Genomic DNA, 22,103 nt, shown 5'->3' on the forward strand with positions numbered 1-22,103 from the left:
AGAATTATCAAGCAGTCTTTTGCTTTAAAGTGGCATTCTGCGCATCTTACAGCAGGTAGTGTGTTTTGGTGAATGTTTTATAAAAGCAAGTTTTCGGTTGCTGTGCATTTAAATGTGTTTAATTAACAATAATGCCGCATAAGTATTCGAAAGTGATGCTTTAGAAATGAAGAAATCGGACTTATAAAAAATAGTTCATTTCTGCAGTCTTGTACGCAATGATCTCCCTTACCTATAAGTAGAGATTTCTGAGGTTGAAGGGAAGCAACTCCTGCAAGCAGTTTTACTTTTCTTAAAAAGACTGCCCCAGTCAAAATAAGAAAAGTCATATTTAATAAGTTATTATTTCGTAATGGTAACAGGAAGAGTTTGGTATACTGGGTTAAAAACTATAATTTCCTCCGCCCTTTTTACACACATACCTATTTGTGCTGTATTTTTACTTGAAAAATGCGTATAATTCCACTTTAAACTGCCAGTCAGCTAAGTTCCAAAACTGACTTTTTGTTCTAATTTCAACTTGTCTTAAACCTTAGGCAGCCAGACTGTGTCCCTCCCTGGTCTGGTTGCTTCATACTGGTTTAGCAGTACATCACTGTAAGGTATCGGGTGTTTAGGTTATGCTGCAGTTAAGATAATTAGTCACTTTACAACAGAAGACTAGTTTTTCATGGCAATCCAACGCAACAGATTTGCTTGTTTCCATGGAAACATGTAATGCTGTAGGGCAAGGGAAGTTCAAAGTAACACATTGTGTAATTTTTATTTTTATTTAATGTATAAATATATTATTTGAAAATAGAAAGAAAAACAAAACATTTCTCTCATTTTAAGGCACTTAATTAGTCCTACGATTTCTGTCTGAAGAAAAAAAAGAAAAAAAGAAAAGGTACTGAAAATCACAAAAAAACGAAATTTATAATGAAAAAAAAAAGGACAGAAAGCAGTCTTTAAATTACTAGATGTCTGTCACGTATCAGTGATACTGGTCACTAGGGCATAAATCATGTCGTTGGAAAACCGGGCCGCTGTATGAGGATTGACAACCAGCACTTTCCGCTCCGAATCACGCATCTGACGTTCAACTTCACAGAAACCTGTATCACCAGACATAATGGTGAAGGCAATGTTTGTCGGTAGCTTCTCATCCATTTTACCAACCTGTTAAAATAAAGAGTAATTCTGTTGCTTGAACTGGAGCATACATTTTCTACCAAATAATCAGGGCCTTAGAGTGGTCTGTCTTCTGTATTATTACAGTTCAGCAGGAGCTGAACCAAGAGGGCATTATCCCTGAACAGATCAATATCAAAGCATCTGAACGATAAACTAGGGTAAATTTAAGAAATAATATATCCCAAACAGTGATTTGTCATTCAATAAAATCACTGTTTGGACTTTAGATGCGAAGGAACTATATCACTGGGCACAGCCCGAGTGATATAATAATACGCATCTAAAAGACAAAATAATTATGATTTTATTCACTCTTGGGGTTGAATTGTTCATGTGAGGAAGCCAGCAGGTGCAGACACTCATCTGATTTTTCTGTATAGTATTTTCCAAAAGGGGCCATAATTCTTGCAAAAAGCAGGATGGAGTTATGTTTCTTGCTGTACAGAGTCAGCTTTTGATGGCAAACATTTATTCATGTTGCAAATTTAAAGGCAACAGCTTTGTTAGTTTAGGAGAAAAGCTGACCTTAACACAAAACTTAACCAAGAAACCTGATTTTCTTGCAAAAAGCAATGTAGAGTTACAGTATTTGCTGTGCAGAGTCAGCTTTTAATGGCGAATAACTGCTACAAGTTTTAAAGCAATAGCTTTGACCCTTATGGAGAAACGTTGACCTAAACACGAAACTTAATCCAGAAATCTGATATTTTCTAAGTTCAAAATGGACCACAATTCTTGCAAAAAGCTGGACAGGTTTATATTTCTTGCTGTACAGAGTCAGCTTTTGATGTTGAAAAAGTGTTGCAAGTTTTAAAGCAATAGCTTTCAGAGTTTAGGAGAAAAGCTGACCTAAACATAAAACTTAACCAAGAAATCTAATTTTCTAAGTCCGAAAGGTGCCATAACTCTTGCAAAAAGCAATGAAGAGTTACAGTACTTGCTGTGTGGAGTCAGCTTTTAATGGCAAATAACTGCTCCAAGTTTTAAAGCAATACCATTGATACCCATGTATAATGCGCAGTATTTTGACCCCGGGACCACCTCCGAATCGTGGGTGCGCATAATACACAGGTATAGACAATTTTCCAACTTCAAAACAAGTTTGTTACCGATGTTCGCCATTTTGGTAAAGGGAAACTACTCCCTGCGCTTACTGTCACTGCTAAAATCTAAGGTTGCCGTTACGTTCCGTAAAAGATCGAATGGTTTATTTTTCTTTCAAACAAAATTAATTTCATATAAATTTAAAAGTATTTTGATGAAAGAAATGTTAATAAATCACAAAAATTATGATACTAATTAAAGATCGAGAATTATCTTTAACCGAAATCAAACTGTGAACAACATAATTGACACGAGGTGACACGTTAATTGCCGGTTAATACTGGCTATTTGATCGTGACAAAAAGACTATCACACCGTTTGTTATTGGTTTGAATTGAGAAGCTCATGTCATTTTGAAAGATACCATTCCGAAATACTGAATCAGCTGCTGTTTATTTATTCAAAATAGTTAATTAAAAAGGTAATACAACAAATAAAACAATATTTTACTGGTTTTATTTTCGAGAAAACAAAAATCGATAGTACCGCGAGACCGATGCTGCTCTCCACCGCGGAAATAAAATTTATTACCGGTGTCGATGTAAACTCTACTTTCGTTTTCCATCCACCTCAAAACTGACCAAAAATGTTTTTTCCCCAGGATTTTGGGCCAAAATCGGGGGTGCGCATTATACATGGGTGCACATTATACATGGGTATCTACGGTAGCTTTGACCATAAGGAGAAACATTGATCTAAGCGCAAAACTTAATCAAGAAATCTGATATTTTCTAACTCCAAAAGGGGCCATTATTCTTGCAAAAATTAGCACGGAGTTATGTTTCTTGCTGTACAGAGTCAGCTTTTGATGTTGAACAAGTGTTGCAAGTTTTAAAGCTATAATTCTGACAGTTTAGGAGAAAAGCTGACCTAAACATAAAACTTAACCAGGCAAAGCAGACGCCGATCGAGTGATAACAATAACTCATCTTTTTAAAAAAAAAAATCAGATTAATATTAAACTATTTTTAAAGTCATCTGTTCTGATTCAAGTTCAGGTAGCTAGTTACGCATTGTGTAAAGAGATTGCATTAATCAAGCTACATGTGTACAAAATACATACTGCTAACACTATTGCAAAATCAGCAGCATCCTTTGTGGCCCCACATCTCTCATTGAGGTAGAAAAGTTCCTTCCTCTTCATCTGGCGGAAGATTTCCAATCGATAAGGTGCATGCCATACGAGCTTTCCACCAAAGAAACCCCAGACAAAAGTACCATCTGGCAAACAACGGGGGAGCTTATGGAAGAAAGATCCCCAATTATCGAGATCTAGGAAAACTATGTTCTTCATACGTGACAGGTGTTCAGTTGCAATCAACTCTTTTGTATGAATACTTTTTGAAAGACCGGTACACGGTGGCGATGGACACCTCCTAAATGTAGATTCATAGCTATAATTTTCATACCGATCGTAGGAAGACGTGCTTGAAGTAGCAGTCTGTGCTGGACGGGCAACAAAGTTGTTCTGAACTGAAGCCTGATACCCTACTCGAGGGTTTACCCTTTGGCGGGCAGCTGTAGACTGGGGTAAAAGTGAAGGTAGCGGAAGTGCCGATGGAAACAAAAGCTCTGCCCTTGAGGTGCTGCAAGGATTTTCAAGCTGGTAGTGAGATGGACCGGCCATCTGAGGCTGACCAAACAGTCCGGTAATGCCATTATATGCCCTTGTTGCCACAATTGGGTTGAGGTAAGGTTGACCAGCATGCCCACTGGTTAATACATTGGACTGGTAGCTTGGCACTGTGTCAAGGGACTGAAGAGGACTTCGAGATCTGTCACGCTTCCATGGTAAGGAGTCATCTGACTGTAACAGAAATATCTGATAAAATGTTTCTGAAGATATTTGTATGTATAAGTTAGATAATACATAAAAGTGTGTTACTGGCTGGTATCATCATGCGCGGGGGAATCTCAGGGAACGTAATTTGGGTAGCAAACGAGCCTCGTAGAGGCGAGTTTGCTATCAAATTACGTTCCCTGAGATTCTCCCAAGCATGATGATACTCGCCGGTAACACACGCGTATGTATTGTCTAACTGATTTATTGCATGATTAAAAACAGTAAACTGAACACATTTTTTAAATATCTTAAATTTAAAATATTTAAAAATATTTCCCCTCTTGAGCCTCCCTTAGAAACATTTCATGGTAAACCCCCAGCTACCATATAAAAGCCAGAAGATGGCGTTGGGCAGGTTTTTTATATAAATTATGCATGCTTCTTCACATAAGAGATCCCTTTTTCAAAATTTTAAATAAACTACTGAAAAAAAAAATTATTAAAAAGTGCATAAATACGCATTGAAAAATTCTTTATCAATTGGTGTAATTGTTTTTCAAAACAAAAAGTTGAGGGGGGGGGGAGAGAGAGAGAGAGTGGGGGAAGGCGCTAACGAGTTCATGAACCCTGGAGAAATAGGGAATGTAAACTTACCCCACGTGGCTAATTTTATCAACAAACGTTTCATGTATCGATGAAATTAACACCTAGAGCATATTGTAAAGCTTTGCCAGAAACGTAATTTGAACTTTTAAACTGAATAGAATATCATAGTCATTTCTGCAGTTATATTTTTATGTTATTCAAAAAATCAAGTTTTATATCAAGATGTAGAGAACTAAACTACAGAAATACAGTAATAAATTATTTCAAAAAGCTTATCATTTTCAATACCTTATCACAGCAACACTTGCTAATTTGTGTGTATTGTTCTACACCCCAGACAGAGAAAACTGTGAGCAATACCTGTGTGCAACGGAATTTAGAGCACGGCTAACCGTGGCGATACCAGAATTTAGAAAACACAAAACTTCAAAGGAAAATGCCGGAGTCATGCAATAAGGCATAGATAATTCTAACACAATCTGCAGCAATTACTATATAAACATATAGCGAAATCGCCTATACATGAATCTTCGATAAAATATGGTTGGCTGTTACATTTCACCCCCTATGATTGTGGCATAAGAGATTCTACTTCAGTTCCATTACATACAAATTATTTTAGGGCCAAACGGTTGAAAACAGCATTTCAAAAACATAAATATGATAAAAAGTCATACTGACTTATGTGTAGGACCGTAAAACACGTTTCTATCTCTATGAGCGAATTCAATTAGCTTAATTAAGATTCAGCGGTGACGTCATAAATGTATGACAAAAAGTATGACGGCATAATGATGTGACGTCATATAAAGTTAAGCTCGTAACTTGTAACACAGGGTCAACTCGCCTAATTTGATGATTCTCTTCATACTTAGTTTGCGAGCTGTTAGATTACTAAATTATAAATACTTCTCAAAATTCTGATAAAAAGAAACAAATATCTATACGTTCCATTGGCTATGCAACTCTTTCTAACCATAGGGGGTAAATTGTAACAGCACATGACACGAATGACGTATTACGCTGAAAATGTAGTACTGTAAAATGCGGATTATTTGCGTTGTTACAATCAAAATAATAAATCTGTTCCAATAATTTTATCAATTAACAAGAGCTGTCCATAAGACAGCCAAGCTCGACTATTCGAAATATTGTCACAGAAGCTGGAAATTATTACCCAAAATGTTAAATATCAAAAGAGTTTTAAGTTCAAAAGGGGACATATCAGAGTTATGGGACTTGATGCTATCAACTAGTTTTATAACCCCGAAGAAACATGTTAAGTTTCAATTCAATATTTGCATTAGTTTTGGGGATAGTAACTTGCATGTAAAACTTTAACCAGAATTTTCTAAGTCCAAAAGGGGGCATAATTTGCTCAAAATACATGTTAAGAGTTATGGAACTTGACCCAGTGAGGTTGGTAATTGACCTAGAAAAAGAAAAAATAAGTTTCAAAGCTATATGCCTTTTGGTAATAGCTGTATGTACTTGCACGCAAAACTTTAACCAGGATTTTCTAAGTCCAAAAGGGGGCATAATTTGCCCAAAATACAAGTCAGAGTTATGGGACTTGGTGATATCAACTAGTTTAATAACCCCGAAGACACATGTGAAGATTCAACTTAATATCTGTAGTAGTTTTGGAGATAGTTACTTGCATGTAAAACTTTAACCAGTCCAAAAGGAGGCATAATTTGGCCAAATTACATGTCAGAGCTATGGGACTTGACCCAGTGAGGTAGGTAATTGATCTAGAAAAAGAAAAAGTAAGTTTCAAATCTATATGCCTTTTAGTAATAGCTGTATGTACTTGCACGCAAAACTTTAACCAGAATTTTCTAAGTCCAAAAGGGGGCATAATTTGCTCAAAATACATGCCAGAGTTATGGGACTTGACCCAGTGAGGTAGGTAATTGATCTAGAAAGAGAAAAAATAAGTTTCAAATCTATATGCCTTTTAGTAATAGCTGTATGTACTTGCACGCAAAACTTTAACCAGAATTTTCTAAGTCCAAAAGGGGGCATAATTTGGCCAAAATGAAGGTCAGAGTTATGGGACTTGGTGCTATCAACTAGTTTTATAACCCCGAAGACACATGTGAAGTTTCAATTCAATATCTGCATTAGTTTTGGAGATAGTAACTTGCATGTAAAACTTTAACCAGAATTTTCTAAGTCCAAAAGGGGGCATAATTTGCTCAAAATACATGTTAGAGTTATGGAACTTGACCCAGTGAGGTTGGTAATTGACCTAGAAAAAGAATAAATAAGTTTCAAAGCTATATGCCTTTAAATGATAGCTGTATGTACTTGCATGCAAAAACTTAACCAAGGTGTGACGCCGTCGCCAGGGTGAGTAGAATAGCTAGACTATTCTTCGAATAGTCGAGCTAATAAAACATGGGCAGTCGTTTGGATGCGAATGATTAAATCACTCGTGCTACGCACTCGTGATTTAATAAGTACGCATCCAAACTCCTGCCCATATTTTATTAACTGATAAAATATAGGATAAGATTCATTATTTCTTAAATATTTTATGACTTCGATTTAATAACTCGTGATGCATTTTAAATTCAACCACTTTAAACTTGTAAAGGAACATGACGTATCCTCAGCACCGTAAGACTGACATCATAGTCATGACAAAAAAAAAAGAACTTTTTTATTAAGTGCTGATATTTACAGTACCATATTGCCAATAAAAGTAGAGTATTGAAATAAACAAATTTCAATGTCATTTCAATGGTTTTTTACCAAATTATACCAGTTTTATAAATTTTGCAATATCACACACATTGGGTTACATCATTTGCAGTCAAATTCATCAAGTCACAATGCTTAATAATTCTTTTGAGTTTTTCTTTTTCATTGTAATATGGTGGAGCAATTGTATCTTTATGTTTTCGTACGTATTTATATACTGATGTAACTTTACTGATGGACATTTTAGCAAGAATTTCTGTTTCCTTATAATCCATTATACTTTTGTGTTCAGGTGTAACTCCATTACAGCTAAAATTATAAAATTAAAACTTCACAGTTTGAAACAGTGAAAGTTACAAACATAAATCTACCCTAATATTTCAGCAATCCACTTAAAATAAAGCATGCAATAATTATAGGTTATTAGATTTGTATTGAGAAATATGCACGAGTTCTCCAGCGGAAATACTGCAAGACAGGAGCGCAATATTATTCCGCGAAGAATGAATGCATATTTCTTGATACAAAACTAATAATCTTTTTATTACATACGCATCTACACTTAAAATTATTGCATAAATAATTCAGATTCTGACGTCACACACCAGATATGAAATCTGAACATCAATATGGAAAAATATTGACGTTTCAGGTTCCAGTGAATCTTAACAGAGTTTTAAAATGAGTATGTAATAATAATACTTGTAAGTCACTTACTCCCAGTTTGGATCCTGCATCCTTTGTTGGCTGTGCATTCTGCAGGAATCTCTGAGCAACATTTCCAAAGCCAGCATCAGAATCTTTACCTTCAGCACTCTGAGCAGTCTGATCACAGCTTCTATTTCTCAGCCTGTATCTTGATGGACTACTTGCTCTTTCTTCATGCTGCACTTGTTGATTTCCACCAGTAAGTGCTTTGACTGGAGATAAACGGCTTTCACCAGGCTGTACAACATATCCCTGAGTTAAAATATTTCCACATAGACGAGACGAGCGCGGCTTATAATTCATGACGAAAAAGGGACTTCCTAAAACATTGTTGGAGTCAGATTTTTGTTCTGCTCCACTCGGCGATGTAGAACTTGTGCCTGCCACAGGAGTATTCTCCACTTTTTTTGGACTTTCATGTTTAGTTTTATTTGCAGTTTTTGTCTTTCTCTTTCGTTTAGCACCACTACCTGGAGCAAAATCAACATCAGTTTCGTCACTTCCTTCATCCGTGTCATCTATAAGAATAAAATCTTCTCCAATATTTATTTTTTTTTCTTCATTTTCATTTTTTCTTTTGGAATTTTGCACTTTACTGTGATGTAAACTTGTGAAGGGGGTATTGCTTATACACTGTGTATTCTCACTAGCAACAGCATTTTCAACACAATGTCCAGTTACACCTTCACTGTCACAATAATTACTATCAACACCTTCACACTTTCCACTTCTCTGTCCACTGTCATTACTTGAAACCTTTGCTGCAGCACCCCTGGCTGATTCTGAAGTTTTATTTCTTCTGTCACAAACTGGACTTAACCGAACATTTCGGCTAGGTCCAGGCATGTTTTCAAGTTCCAGAGACTTTATCACAGTGAGAGCACAACGTTTTATAAACTCTGCAAAAGAGCGGGTGTTATTTTCAATTATGGTCCCAACGACTGCCCTTGCACACTGATGTTTTGCCAATTCCTTTAACTCTCCAGTGAACAGACGATGACAACTATTACAGGAATAACTGGCAAGATAACTTGCAAAAACTTCAACCTGAAATGCCAAAATAATTTCATTTTTGTTTCAAAATTCTAACACTATTATTCAGTCATTAAATTTTACATAAACCTTTGTATCAAGGTAAAAGGCCCCCAAATATCTTTAAGATATATGCAACACAAACTTTTAGGCACTTCTTGTGTATTTTTCACAAGTCAAGGACCTTAAATCTGGTCTGACTGAGTGAAATCCCAAACAGAACACCAGGTGCACAGTTTCAAATAATCAATGCCTTCAAGTGGTATCATGGTTCAGAGAATTGAACCATGAGGGCGTTACCCCGAGTGATTAAATATATAAGCATCTGAACAAAGAACAGTGTTCAGTAAGATGATTAATCATGAGAAGGCTTTGATTACTTTATCTTGTCATCAACAAACTGTGTAACTAAATATAGGACATAAAATTTGTATTAAATATCACTTACTAAACTGGTTTCTGTGAGAGCAGCAACTATGTGTTGGTTCCGTGTTTCTCTCATATGGTGCTTGAGTATTGCGGGCGTTTCCATAAGCATACCACACTCCAAACACTGAACTGTGTACACAACCTTATTGCACTTAGATATCATGTCTTGAACCAGCTCTTCAGCAACTGCTACAGGTCCATTCATTTTGTTGTCAGTAGAGTAGTCATCTGCAAAACAGTAGTAAATAGAAACTGCACAATGTCAGGAGGTCTACATTAAACTTTTGACTTACCAGTCCTATCCATTCCCCTAGAAAAGGGAATTTGCTTGTTTTTTTTCCCCTTAAACTGAGAAAACTAGAACTGTCACTGGAGTGACTCATACCCCCACCATACGGTCTTGTCACAGAAGAATGGCAACCATAAGAAATCTTAAAAATACTTAGAATAATATAAAAATGTCAAAAAAAGTTTAATACTTAAAAAGTATTTTACTCGTCTTTGGAGTACTTCATCCTGGGCCACATATCTTGTCTTTTCACAGAAGAATGGCAACCATAAAAAATCTTAAAAATACTTAGAATAATATAAAAATGTCAAAAAAAGCTTAATACTTAAAAAGAATTTTACTCGTCTTTGGAGTACTTCATCCTGGGCTTCCACATATAAGTAGTACTAGTATAATACTAGTACTACTTATATGTGGAAGCCCAGGATAGTAATACTAGTAAATATAAAAAATCTCTAATATTAGACATACACTAAAAGTCAATACAAAAAAATGTCTTACCGACCCATGTTACCACAGAAAAATGTATTTACTTTTTACATAGAACTTATAATAAAAAAGTTAGAAAAACACCTAAATTATTGTAAATCTAAAAATAGGATTTCTAAAAATAGACTTCCTGGAATTTAAGGGGAAGAAACTCAGTACAAAAGTTAAAAAAAGGTTACTTTCCTTTGGCTCTAAGCCAATCAGAATGAGATATAGTGAAAATACATCAAAATTAACCTTAAATTCTAAGTAAAAGGGGACATAATTCAAGAAAAATTGGTGTCAGAGTTATGCAACTTGTGTCAAATGATGTGGGTGATGAGGTGGAACATCTATTTTAAGTTTGAATCAAATCCATTCAGTAGTAACCGAGATATAGTGAAAATACATCAAAATTAACCTTAAATTCTAAGCAAAAAGGGGCATAATTCATAAAAAATTGGTGTCAGAGTTATGCACCTTGTGTCACATGATGTGGGTGATGAGGTGGAACAACTATTTTAAGTTTGAATCAAATCCATTTAGTAATAACTGAGATATAGTGAAAATACAAAAAAATTAACCTTAAATTTAAAGTAAAAGGGGACATAATTCATGAAAACTTGGTGTCAAAGTTATGCACCTTGTGTCACATGATGTGGGTGATAAGGTTGAACATCTATTTTAAGTTTGAATCAAATCAATTTAGTAATAACTGAGATAATAGATGACGCGACGCAACGGGACGTGACAAAACTGACTCCTATATAGCACCCCCCCTCAAAAATGTTTGGTGGGGGTATTAATAACTCTGTGTTTTATTTGTTGTTGATCATAATTTACTTTAAAATATGCAAACTGGAAAATTCTGAAACATAGTATTAAACTGTTGTTATAGCTTCTATCTATCTATTATGAAAATTAGTCACTCTTTACAAAGGACTCTGGAATTACATTTTTATCTGAAACACCATAGGAAAAAACATTTTTTCCAGCAGAGATAATGAGCCAATGCTAATGAATAAACTGAAAGGCCATCATAACTATTATAATAATTATGACCTTAAGTCGTTTGGTTGACCTTGACCTTACAGCCTTACTTCAAGTCTGGTGCACTTGGTCCTATTCATATTTGGTGAACATCTTTTCTATTTTAGCTCCGACTCCTGCATCTAAATGCAATTGAACAGAATTATTTGAATACATTTGAGAAAGGTCAATTCAAGGATGCTTCTGACGAACTTTGATGAAAATCCATTTGGCTATTCATGAAAAGATGTCAGCTGAAGGTGTACTTTCTGAGGAAATACTTAAACCAACAGCTTGAAATGTGCTCTTGCTTCACATCATAAAAAAATAAACCATAAGGTACTTACCTGCAAAAGGATAGGACATTCCATGATGAGATGACTGCTCTATATGCAACCAGCATGCCTCCACACTTCCAAACAAGTGAAGGCACTGTGAACACATATACGCAGTTATTGCTATTGGTGGATAAAACGGTAGATGTCTTTTAATGTTTATATGTTGTGTACACTCCTCCCGTGTTGAAAATTCAAGATCACAGCCAGGACACATATAGCATATAGGAATGTGTGATAGTTTACAGTTCCTAGCCAAAAGGCAAGGATTGCATGGAGAATGTTTAAAGAGCTCAATATGATTTTCTAAATGCATGAGAGATGAAAATTCAGCTGCACAATTCAAAACTGAGCAAACAATTTTTTTGTCAGTTTCAGATGAAGTTGACGTGACGGAGCTGGAAGAAGCATTTGGTGTTGAATTGTTACTTGTATCTAAGGCTATCCTACCATTCGTAGAATCATTTTCTGGAATGGTCAAATCTAAACTGGAGTCTAGATTGATCACCGATGTTTCATGCAGTTCCATTGTTGCGGTTTGTTTTGTCTGCTTACGCCTTTTGTATTTCAACGAAGAAGTTCTACTCTCCTCGAATGTTGACATCAAAGATACATACGTATCAGTAGCATGATTCTGGTTGGTGTTTTGGTGGGAATATGAATTGAAAGCAGCATTCTTATTGGCTGAAGCGGAAGACTGGTTCCGGGATGGGATGTTGAGGCTGGATGCACTTGCAGTATTAGAGGAACCGGACAAGCTTTTCTTTCCTTCCTTAGCAGGCTTCAGTGAGCAGCTACTTTGTCCTGAAAAAATGGAATCCAAGATAAACAATCTATTTGTTTTTCTTTTCAGACATTAAAATTTTATACATATTTCTTTTACAGGTAAAACACTCGAATGGTTGCCTGGCTTTATTAGTCATTCTGTTTATATGAAAAGGAAACAAATTTCCTTCTCAGAGTCACTGTGACCTTGACCTTTGATCTACTGGCCCAATTCTCAGTCTCAATGTCATCATGGTCATTTTTGAGATTTATAGCTTCAAAAGTAAGTAACACTGGACCAATTAAAACAATGTGCAAGAAAACAACATTGTAAATATAACATCACAGTTTGATCGATTTCCGTTTGCATGCAGGCTGATCATGGTTTGCACTGTTCGCTATTCAGCTAGTAAATTTTAGTGAACAACCCTTCGAATGATAAGTGGTTAACTGCCTAAACTGAATGACGGAACAGTTCATTGCAGAAATTTAGCAGGGTAAAGGTTAAATGACCAGTGCTATGAGAGCCTCCTTACAACCAGAACAGTTATCCTTGAACAAAATATTCCCATTTGCATAGACAACCAGTGACAGATTATTATAGTCTTATTACAGTGAATGGTTTAAATCATTTAAGAAACAATATATCTCATCCAGTGATCTGTCGCTGAATAAAATCATTGTTTAGAGTTGAGATGCGAAGGAATTATATCATGTGAGCGCAAGAGCAAATCACTAAATGAGATATATTATTTCGATTCTAACACGTTACCAAGGATTTCAAAGTACATCCTTGACAACATCTATTAAATATTTGCCTGTTTTCTGTTGGTTTCTTTTCCAGTGCACCACTATGTCGTTTGATGCTATGATGTAATAATTGTGATGTCAGAACAGTGAACTGTTGTAAAATAACACACAGTTTTCAGCCTTCTTTGTTTAATGGGTTGTGTTAGAACTCAATATTAATCCACACATACATAAGTTATAGATCAAACAAGAACAAGAGGGCCATGAAGGCCCTGTATCGCTCACCTGACCTACTGACCTAAAGATCATCAAGATAGTTTCATTAAGATATGGTCATAAATGTGGCCTCTAAAGTGTTAACTAACTTTTCCTTTGATTTGACCCGGTGACCTAGTTTTTGACCCCACATGACCAAGATTCGAACTTGACCTAAAGATCACCAAGATTAACATTCTGACTAAGTTTCATGAAGATACAGTCATAAATGTGGCCTTTTGAGTGTTAACAAGCTTTTCCTTTGATTTATTTTATATCTTTGATCTTAAAGTGTGACCTTAATCTGTGATGTAGTGGTCTGATTCTTGCAAACATACAACACATGGTGAATGTCTGTGCAAAGTTCTTTTCATTCATAATACAAATTTTGTCTATAGACCAGGCAAGAAAACAGAAATAAAATCAAAGTTTGTTGCAGAGCTCAAGTGGTCCTCTGTGCAAATTCATTATGGGTGGGAACCCAGGTAGAACCACCTTTTGTAAGCCCATTGGATGGTTTTCTTGCATAAAGTGGTCAATGCCCCTAACAAGGCTCGCACCCACATTGGTGAGGGGCAAGTGATTCAAAGTTAGCAACCCCTTGGCCATAACTCTGGTCTAGCTGAGTGAAATCCGAAAGAGAACACCAGATGCACAACTTCACACGCTATAAAACAATCATCTAATGTTTTATGACTAGGTCAAGTTCATAATTTGAGATACACGGATAAAAAACTTGTATTTTTTGAGTAACTCAAGGGCCATAACTCTGATCTTGCAAAGCAAAATATAGAAAAAAAACTCAGGAGCACAAATTCACATGCTGGATAATGTTCCAACATGGTTTTATGACTTGGTGAAATTTTTTTGATATAATATGCAACACAAACTTTTAAGCAGTTTATGTGTGATTTTCAAGTCAAGGACAATAACTCCAGTCTTGTTTAGTGAAATCCCAAACAGAACACCTGGCACGCAACTTCACATGCTATATAACAATCCCCCAATGTTTTATGACTCAAACTCGAATATTGTTTGAGATACATGTGACACAAACTTGTATCTAATTCATGCATATTTTTGACAATCAATGGCCATAACTCTGGTGTGACTGACAGAAATCTGGTGTATAACTTTACATGATGAATAATACTCCTGTGAATTTTCATGCTAAACTACTTTTTGAGATAATTATTATTATTCCTACAATGATAAAATCCCATTACCCGAGAAAGAGATATTTTGACTATCAAAAACATTTTCAACTTTTATGACACGTGACCAAGCAAAAGTGACTTCAGGTCATGTGACCGCGCTGATATTTTGAATATCATATAAGGGCCAGGGGCGGCGAAATCTGATTTTGACTTGCTTGTCCATTTTTGTCAGTTGCTATTTTGTACTTGTCCGTATGATAGTTATATAGTAAACTCTGGTCAAATTTCACTTGTCCTTACAAGCTTTGGGACAACCTGGGCAATACGGACAATTGAATTTGCCGCCCCTGAGGGCAATTAACTGCTTCAATTTTTTAGCCATATGATTGCCTCCCTTGTACACATATAGTAGTGACGTCACTATTCAATGTGTACACAGGCAATTACCGCGCTAAAAATGAACTGTTAAATTAAATGAATTAAAATTGTTTTTTAAACATTTTATGTACTACATTTTGTTCAGTATGATAAAACAAATATCATATGGCAGCATCTGTGACACTGATATTGTCAACCCTCAAAGCAGAATGTCACCACTCGGCTTTTGCCTCCAGTGACATTCTGCCCTTGGGTTGACAATATCAATGTCACACACGCTGCCATATGATATTTATACAATGACACAAATTCGGACAGACTGACAGACAGACAAGGGCAATTTTGGGCAGCACAATAATGGTTTTCTTTTTAACATTATTTTCGCAGATTAGTATATTTTAACAAAGCCAACGAAAGCCCGACATTATATGAATTCAACAACCTAAAACAATTCAAAGTTCCAGTTTTGCCTTATCATCTGCAGCAAGTATAACTGAAATGCTAAAAGAACATGGATGAAATTTTCTGAATGATGCAGATACCACACTGAAATACTAGTCTAAGTTATTATTATATAAAACTACAAAAAGTCTTGTGCCATCTTACACAACTGACATTTTAACATTTTCCAACAATGAAAGTTACCACCTTAGATCGGTTGTACGTAATGCTATTCTAACAGTCACCTAAATATCATAAATATCATACAAATACGAAAAAGTCATTGGGCTATACTAATGGAATTTCACTCTACAGAATATCTGTTGAGTTGATTCAATTATTTCCTTCAAAATGAAATACATGAATATAAAAATAGTTCTGTTACGACATGACTAAACTGCAACTTTCTCTGTCCATGAAATTTCTTTGTTTTCTTTTTTATCTGTAAGACTGTTTATCTGGGTGGGTGGACATTTTTTTTGATTAGCTATATACAGCTGAAATTTGGTATCAAGCATTTTACTTCGAGGTAACAGAAATTACATTTAAGGTTGAATGCGCCTAACTTGAAGTTATTTGGTTTCATGTCAACTTGTTAAATATAAAATTCAGCATATTCCTCCTAGAATGCTTATTTCACTTTTTTGTTATTTCTGTAACTTTTTTATCTGCAAACCTTCAAATACGACCATTGACGTCCATTTTTTATGAATCATGATTTCATGTCCATTAAACTGTTTTTGTAAATCGCTCTTTTCATTCAACAAATATCAATTTGCTTGTTACTCTTCATATTTTCATTCAAAAATGTCTTTAAAATGATGTATAATTTGTGGAGATTATTTTAATGTACAAGTCGATATTTAAGTTAAGGTGACGTCAGAGTGACAAATATGACGTTAAAGCAAACTTTTTATTCAAAACTCAACGTCAGTGTTTAAACAAGGAAACAAAGAAGATTCAAACAACTATCGCCCTATCTCAATTTTATCAACAATATCTAAAATATTTGAAAGACATATAGTGATTCAAATACAATCTTTTTTCAAAAAATTTAACATCATCCACGAAACTCAGTCAGGATTTAGACCCAATCATACACGCTATACAGCTCTTATGCGATTAATAGATGCCTGGTTAAAAGACGTAGAGTCTGGAAAATATGTAGGTGCTGTATTTCTTGACTTAAGGAAAGCATTTGATCTTGTTGATCACTCTATTTTACTACATAAACTAAGATTGTATAAATTTACAGATAGTACAATTAATTATTCCAGTCGTATTTATCTAACAGGAAACAGTCAATCAAAGTTGGTAACTTCAGATACAAACAAACAACCGTTAGTTCCGGCGTTCCACAAGGGTCAATTCTCGGTCCCCTGCTATTTTTACTATATATCAATGACATAGCATTATCAACAAAGGAAGGTAATATTGATCTATACGCTGTCGACTCGACAACATATGAATCTGATTATGATATGAAAATTGTTGAAATTAAGAAAATTTAGATAAAATCAAAAAATGGTGTATTTTAAACAACATGCTGTTACACCCATCAAAAGCAAAATGTTTGCTAATATGTACAAAACACAAGAAACGCAATTGCAGCAATTTGAACTTAAATATTGGTAGATCTATCATTATAGAAAATGTCACAGTTCAAAAAGTTTTAAGAATTTATATCAACAATACACTTTCATGGAATATACAAATAGCTAAAATATGTTTAAAAGTTAACTCAAAAATTGCACTACTGAAGAGGAGTGTTTATTTTTTAACAGAGGATATGAAAAAAATACTCTACAATGCATATATTTTGTCTGTTTTAGATTACTGCTATACAATTTGGTATACATGCAGTAAAGGCTCATTAAATAAGATTTTTGCACTTCAAGGAAGAGTTGCTAGAATTGTTTTGAACAAATAACTGCAGACAAGTAAATCTGAAATGTTAAAAGAACTTGGATGGATGAAATTTTCTAAACGATGCAAATACCATACTGGAGTAATGATATATAAAACTACAAAAAATCTTGTACCATATTACATATCTGATAGTTTAACATTTTCCAGCAATGAAATTTATGGCCTTAGATCAGTTGACATAATATTTTAATACCTAAATGTCGCACGAATTACATGAAAAGATCATTTGGCTATCAAGGTGCTAAAATATGGAATATCATTCCACAGAATATTCGTTGTGTGGATTCACTTACTTCACTTAATACAAACAAGAGCTGTCTCCATAGGATGACACATGCCCCGATGGCACTTTGAATGAATAGTTATGGCCGATGTTAGAGTTTAGGACCTTTGACCTACGGACATGGGTCTTGCGCGCGACACGTCGTCTTACTTAGGTACACATTCATGCCCAATAATTTTAAAATCCATGCATGAATGACAAAGATATGGACCAGACACGCCCATCAATGCACTATCATGAAATATGACCTTTAACGTCTAAGTGTGACCTTGACCTTTGAGCTACGGACCTGGGTCTTGCGCGCGATATGTCGTCTTACTGTGGTACACATTCTTGCCAGGTTATTTGAAATCCATCCATCGATGACAAAGATATGGACCGGACACACCCATCAATGCACTATCCTTTAACGTCATAGTGTGACCTTGACCTTTGAGCTACAGACCTGGGTCTTGTGCGCAACACGTCATCTTACTGTGGTACAAATTCATGCCAAGTTATTTGAAATCCATCCATCGATGACAAAGTCATGGACCGGACACGCCCATCAATGCACTATCCTTTAATGTCTAAGTGTGACCTTGACCTTTTAGCTACGGGCTTGGGTCTTGCGCGCGACACGTCGTCTTACTGTGGTACACATTCATGCCAAGTTATTTGAAAATCCATCCATCGATGACAAAGATATGGACCGGACACAAAACTGCGGACAGACTGACAGACCAACAGACAGACAGACCGACAGACGGTTCAAAAACTATATGCCTCCTTTCGGGGGCATAAAAATACCTATTAGGATCTGAATAAGCTACAACTTTTTTTTCTGCAACTGCTATTTATTTATTTTCTTTTAATAGCTGAATGCTTATCCGAGTGATTTTACTTTTTTATGATTATATACATTTTTTTTTTTTTTCTCATTAAATGGAGTGTTTGTCAAGAGTGAATGTTGTATTTAGATGTTTATCATTCAAATTCTGTCTTAATATATTATAATTAGATAATCAGTTTTTTATATATTTTTGTGTGTTGAACTGTTTTATTAATATAACAGAAGGCCAGATTGAAACTTAAGATGTTTAATACATTCTAACAGTTTTATATCTTCATGTGTTACCTTCTTTAAATAAAGTTATTATTATTATTATTATTATTATATTTGTTAATAACCAAGATTTTCTTTTTTAATATAAGGGACTGTAATGCGTAATTGGGAAATTTACAATGCGCATGTGCAGCAATGGGGCAAAGCAGTCCCCAAACGTATGTTCATCTAAAAATAAAGTTTACCCCTTATAACTTTTTAAGAATTTTTAAACCACTATTATTACAGGGACTGCTCCTCAATAGTAATACTTGGCAACATCCCAGTGTAGACGTTTACGCCAAGCAGGATTAGTGCTCCCATAATTCTGTGGTCTTGTAAAAACAAGAGCTGTCTCCGTAGGATGACACATGCCCCCGATGGCACTTTGAATGAATAGTTATGGCTGATGTTCGAGTTTAGGACCTTTGACCTACGGAGTTGGGTCTTGCGCGCAACACATCGTCTTACTGTGTCACACATTCATGCATAGTTATTTTAAAATCCATGCATGAATGACAAAGATATGGACCGGACATGCCCATCAATGCACTATCATGAAAAATGATCTTTAACGTCTAAGTGTGACCTTGACCTTTGAGCTACGGACCTGGGTCTTGCGCACTGCACGTTGTCTTACTGTGGTACACATTCATGCCAAGTTATTTGAAAATCCATCCATCGATGACAAAGATATGGACCGGACACGCCCATCAATGCACTATCCTTTAAAGTCTAAGTGTGACCTTGACCTTTGAGCTACGGACCTGGGTCTTGCGCACTGCACGTCGTCTTACTGTGGTACACATTCATGCCAAGTTATTTGAAAATCCATCCATCGATGTCAAAGATATGGACCGGACACGCCCATCAATGCACTATCCTTTAACGTCTAAGTGTGACCTTGACCTTTGAGCTACGGACCTGGGTCTTGCGCACTGCACGTCGTCTTACTGTGGTACACATTCATGCCAAGTTATTTGAAAACCCATCCATCGATGACAAAGATATGGACCGGACATGCCCATCAATGCACTATCCTTTAACGTCTAAGTGTGACCTTGACCTTTGAGCTACGGACCTGGGTCTTGCGCACTGCACGTCGTCTTACTGTGGTACACATTCATGCCAAGTTATTTGAAAATCCATCCATCGATGACAAAGATATGGACCGGACACGAAAATTGCAGACAGACCGACAGACTGACAGACCGACAGACAGACAGACGGTTCAAAAACTATATGCCTCCCTTCGGGGGCATAAAAACAAGAACTGTCGGAGGACAGCAACGCTCGACTATTTAACAGACTTGTCGCTTGAATGAATAAGAAAGTCGAAAAAGGGGCATAATTTAGTACTGCATAGTGCTTATCAGCTCATGACAGTGGACAAGTGTATGAACTTTCAATCCATTCCCATTAGTGGGTACTGAGATACCAGCTTACATATAAGAATTTAACCCAAAAACTCCTAAGTTGAAAAAGGGGCATAATTTTGTAAAATGCAAAGTTGAGTTATTGACCCTTTGCACTGCATGTCATATCATGACAGTGAACAAGTGTGTGAAGTTTCAATCCTTTCCCATTAGTGGATACTGAGATACCAGCTTACATACAAAAACTTTACCAAAAATTTCTATGTAGAAAAAGGGGCATAATTTTGTAAAACAGCAAAATAAAGTTATGGGACCTGCTTTGTGCATGTCAGATCATGACAGTGAACAAGTGTGTGAAGTTTCCATCCATTCCCTTTAGTGAGTACTGAGATACCAGCTTACATACAAAACCTTAACCAAAAAATTCTAAGTCGAAAAAGGGGCATAATTTTGTGAAAAAGCAAAATAGAGTTATGGAACCTGTGCAATGTAAGTCAGTTTATCACAGTAAATAAGTGTGTGAAGTTTCAATCCATTCCCACTAGTGGTTACTGAGATACCAGCTTACATACAAAACCTTAACCAAAAATTTCTAAGTCAAAAAAGGGGCATAATTTTGTAAAAAAGCAAAACAGAGTTATGGAACCTGTGCAATGTAAGTCAGTTTATCACAGTGAATAAGTGTGTGAAGTTTCAATCCATTCCCACAAGTGGTTGCTGAGATACCAGCTTACATACAAAAACTTAACCAAATCGGGACGCGGACGTGGACGCGGACGCCGACGCATGGGCGAGTCCAATAGCTCTACTATTCTATGAATAGTCGACCTAAAAATCATAAAAAATGTTCATTTTCCAATGAATACCATTTTCAGTTTTGTAAATTTTTCGGCAAGAAATGTCAAATTAAAATGCAGTTGTATTGTTTTATAAAAGACTTTATATACTATTTTGTTGCCATAAATTTACTGCATTTTTTTTTGGCATAATGATTAAATCCTAGGAACGATAAATTCCCATAAATAATATTGACATCACAGTATGTTATTGGCCAGGGTATGGAGATTTTTTTTCCCTGCAATACTTGTCTGAAGCACAGGCAACTTTTCCTGTAGCAAATAATTTTCAAAATGGGAGTACTTCCCCCTCCGCTCTCTACTTTCTACTACTTCAGTAATATTATTATTAATGAAACACCAGCTTACTGTCTGCCTGTATTAAACAGTCACTTGCATTAAGCAGCCAGTCACAAAAACTTTCCAAATTGACTTTTGTTCTAATCGCAACTTCTCTTAAGCAGCGATCTGCCTTAAACAGCCAGGTAGTGTTGCTCTATTTGCTGGCTAATAATACTTTGTACACAGTTCCATGGTATATACCAATCACTAGATGACTCTACAGAACTCTATTTGCATGAAAACAAACATGAACATAGTGTTAAAAATGATAAATTAAATTATATATGCCAAATAAATCTATCTAATAGAGTAATAAGAACCAATACCTGAATTGTCCATCAGCGACATTCCAATACTGCGTAGATTATAAACCATAATGTAAAAATAACTAAAATCCCTTCAAAATAAAATAATTCAACGAAAGCTGACAAAATCAACAGAAAATAAAATGTCCATCCAGTCTCAACAGCCCTTGACTTCACAATGACAACAATGTGACGTCGTTATGACGTCAAGTATACAGTGACGTCATCTATTTGTAGTCACGACGTCATGTAATTTTTGGAACACTTTCAGTGTGTTACATTGAGCAAATTCTATTAACTGCATTTTGAAATCTAGCAAATAAAACCATTTTATTTCGCTTTTTTTCTATTTATTTGTAACATGGAAAATTGAAATTTGTTTTATTTAATTCGAAGTGCTTCTTTCTTAGCTAAGGTTAGTAAACAAACTTAACAAAACTCTACCGGTATATGAAAATCAAAATCCCAAAACAACTCTCTTAGAACAATATAATATTCTGTGGAAATGTTTCTTTTCATGTTTTACCTTTTAAA

General features: G+C 35.5%; 1 protein-coding gene across 1 annotated transcript; it reads right to left on the bottom strand.

Moving 5' to 3' along the window:
* Positions 1-759: 759 nt before the first annotated feature.
* On the bottom strand, positions 760-21,754 carry LOC123559910 (uncharacterized). Its single transcript, XM_053524531.1, has 6 exons — positions 21,591-21,754; positions 11,681-12,472; positions 9,567-9,775; positions 8,096-9,133; positions 3,344-4,087; positions 760-1,161 (listed from the first exon to the last, which is right to left on the bottom strand). Exons 1-6 carry the CDS (start codon positions 21,637-21,639, stop codon positions 970-972), a joined length of 3,024 nt encoding a protein of 1,007 aa, XP_053380506.1. The 5' UTR covers positions 21,640-21,754; the 3' UTR covers positions 760-969.
* Between the last annotated feature and the right edge of the window lie 349 nt (positions 21,755-22,103).

The sequence above is a fragment of the Mercenaria mercenaria genome, chromosome 15, assembly GCF_021730395.1.
Source record: "Mercenaria mercenaria strain notata chromosome 15, MADL_Memer_1, whole genome shotgun sequence".
Classification (NCBI taxonomy): domain Eukaryota; kingdom Metazoa; phylum Mollusca; class Bivalvia; order Venerida; family Veneridae; genus Mercenaria; species Mercenaria mercenaria.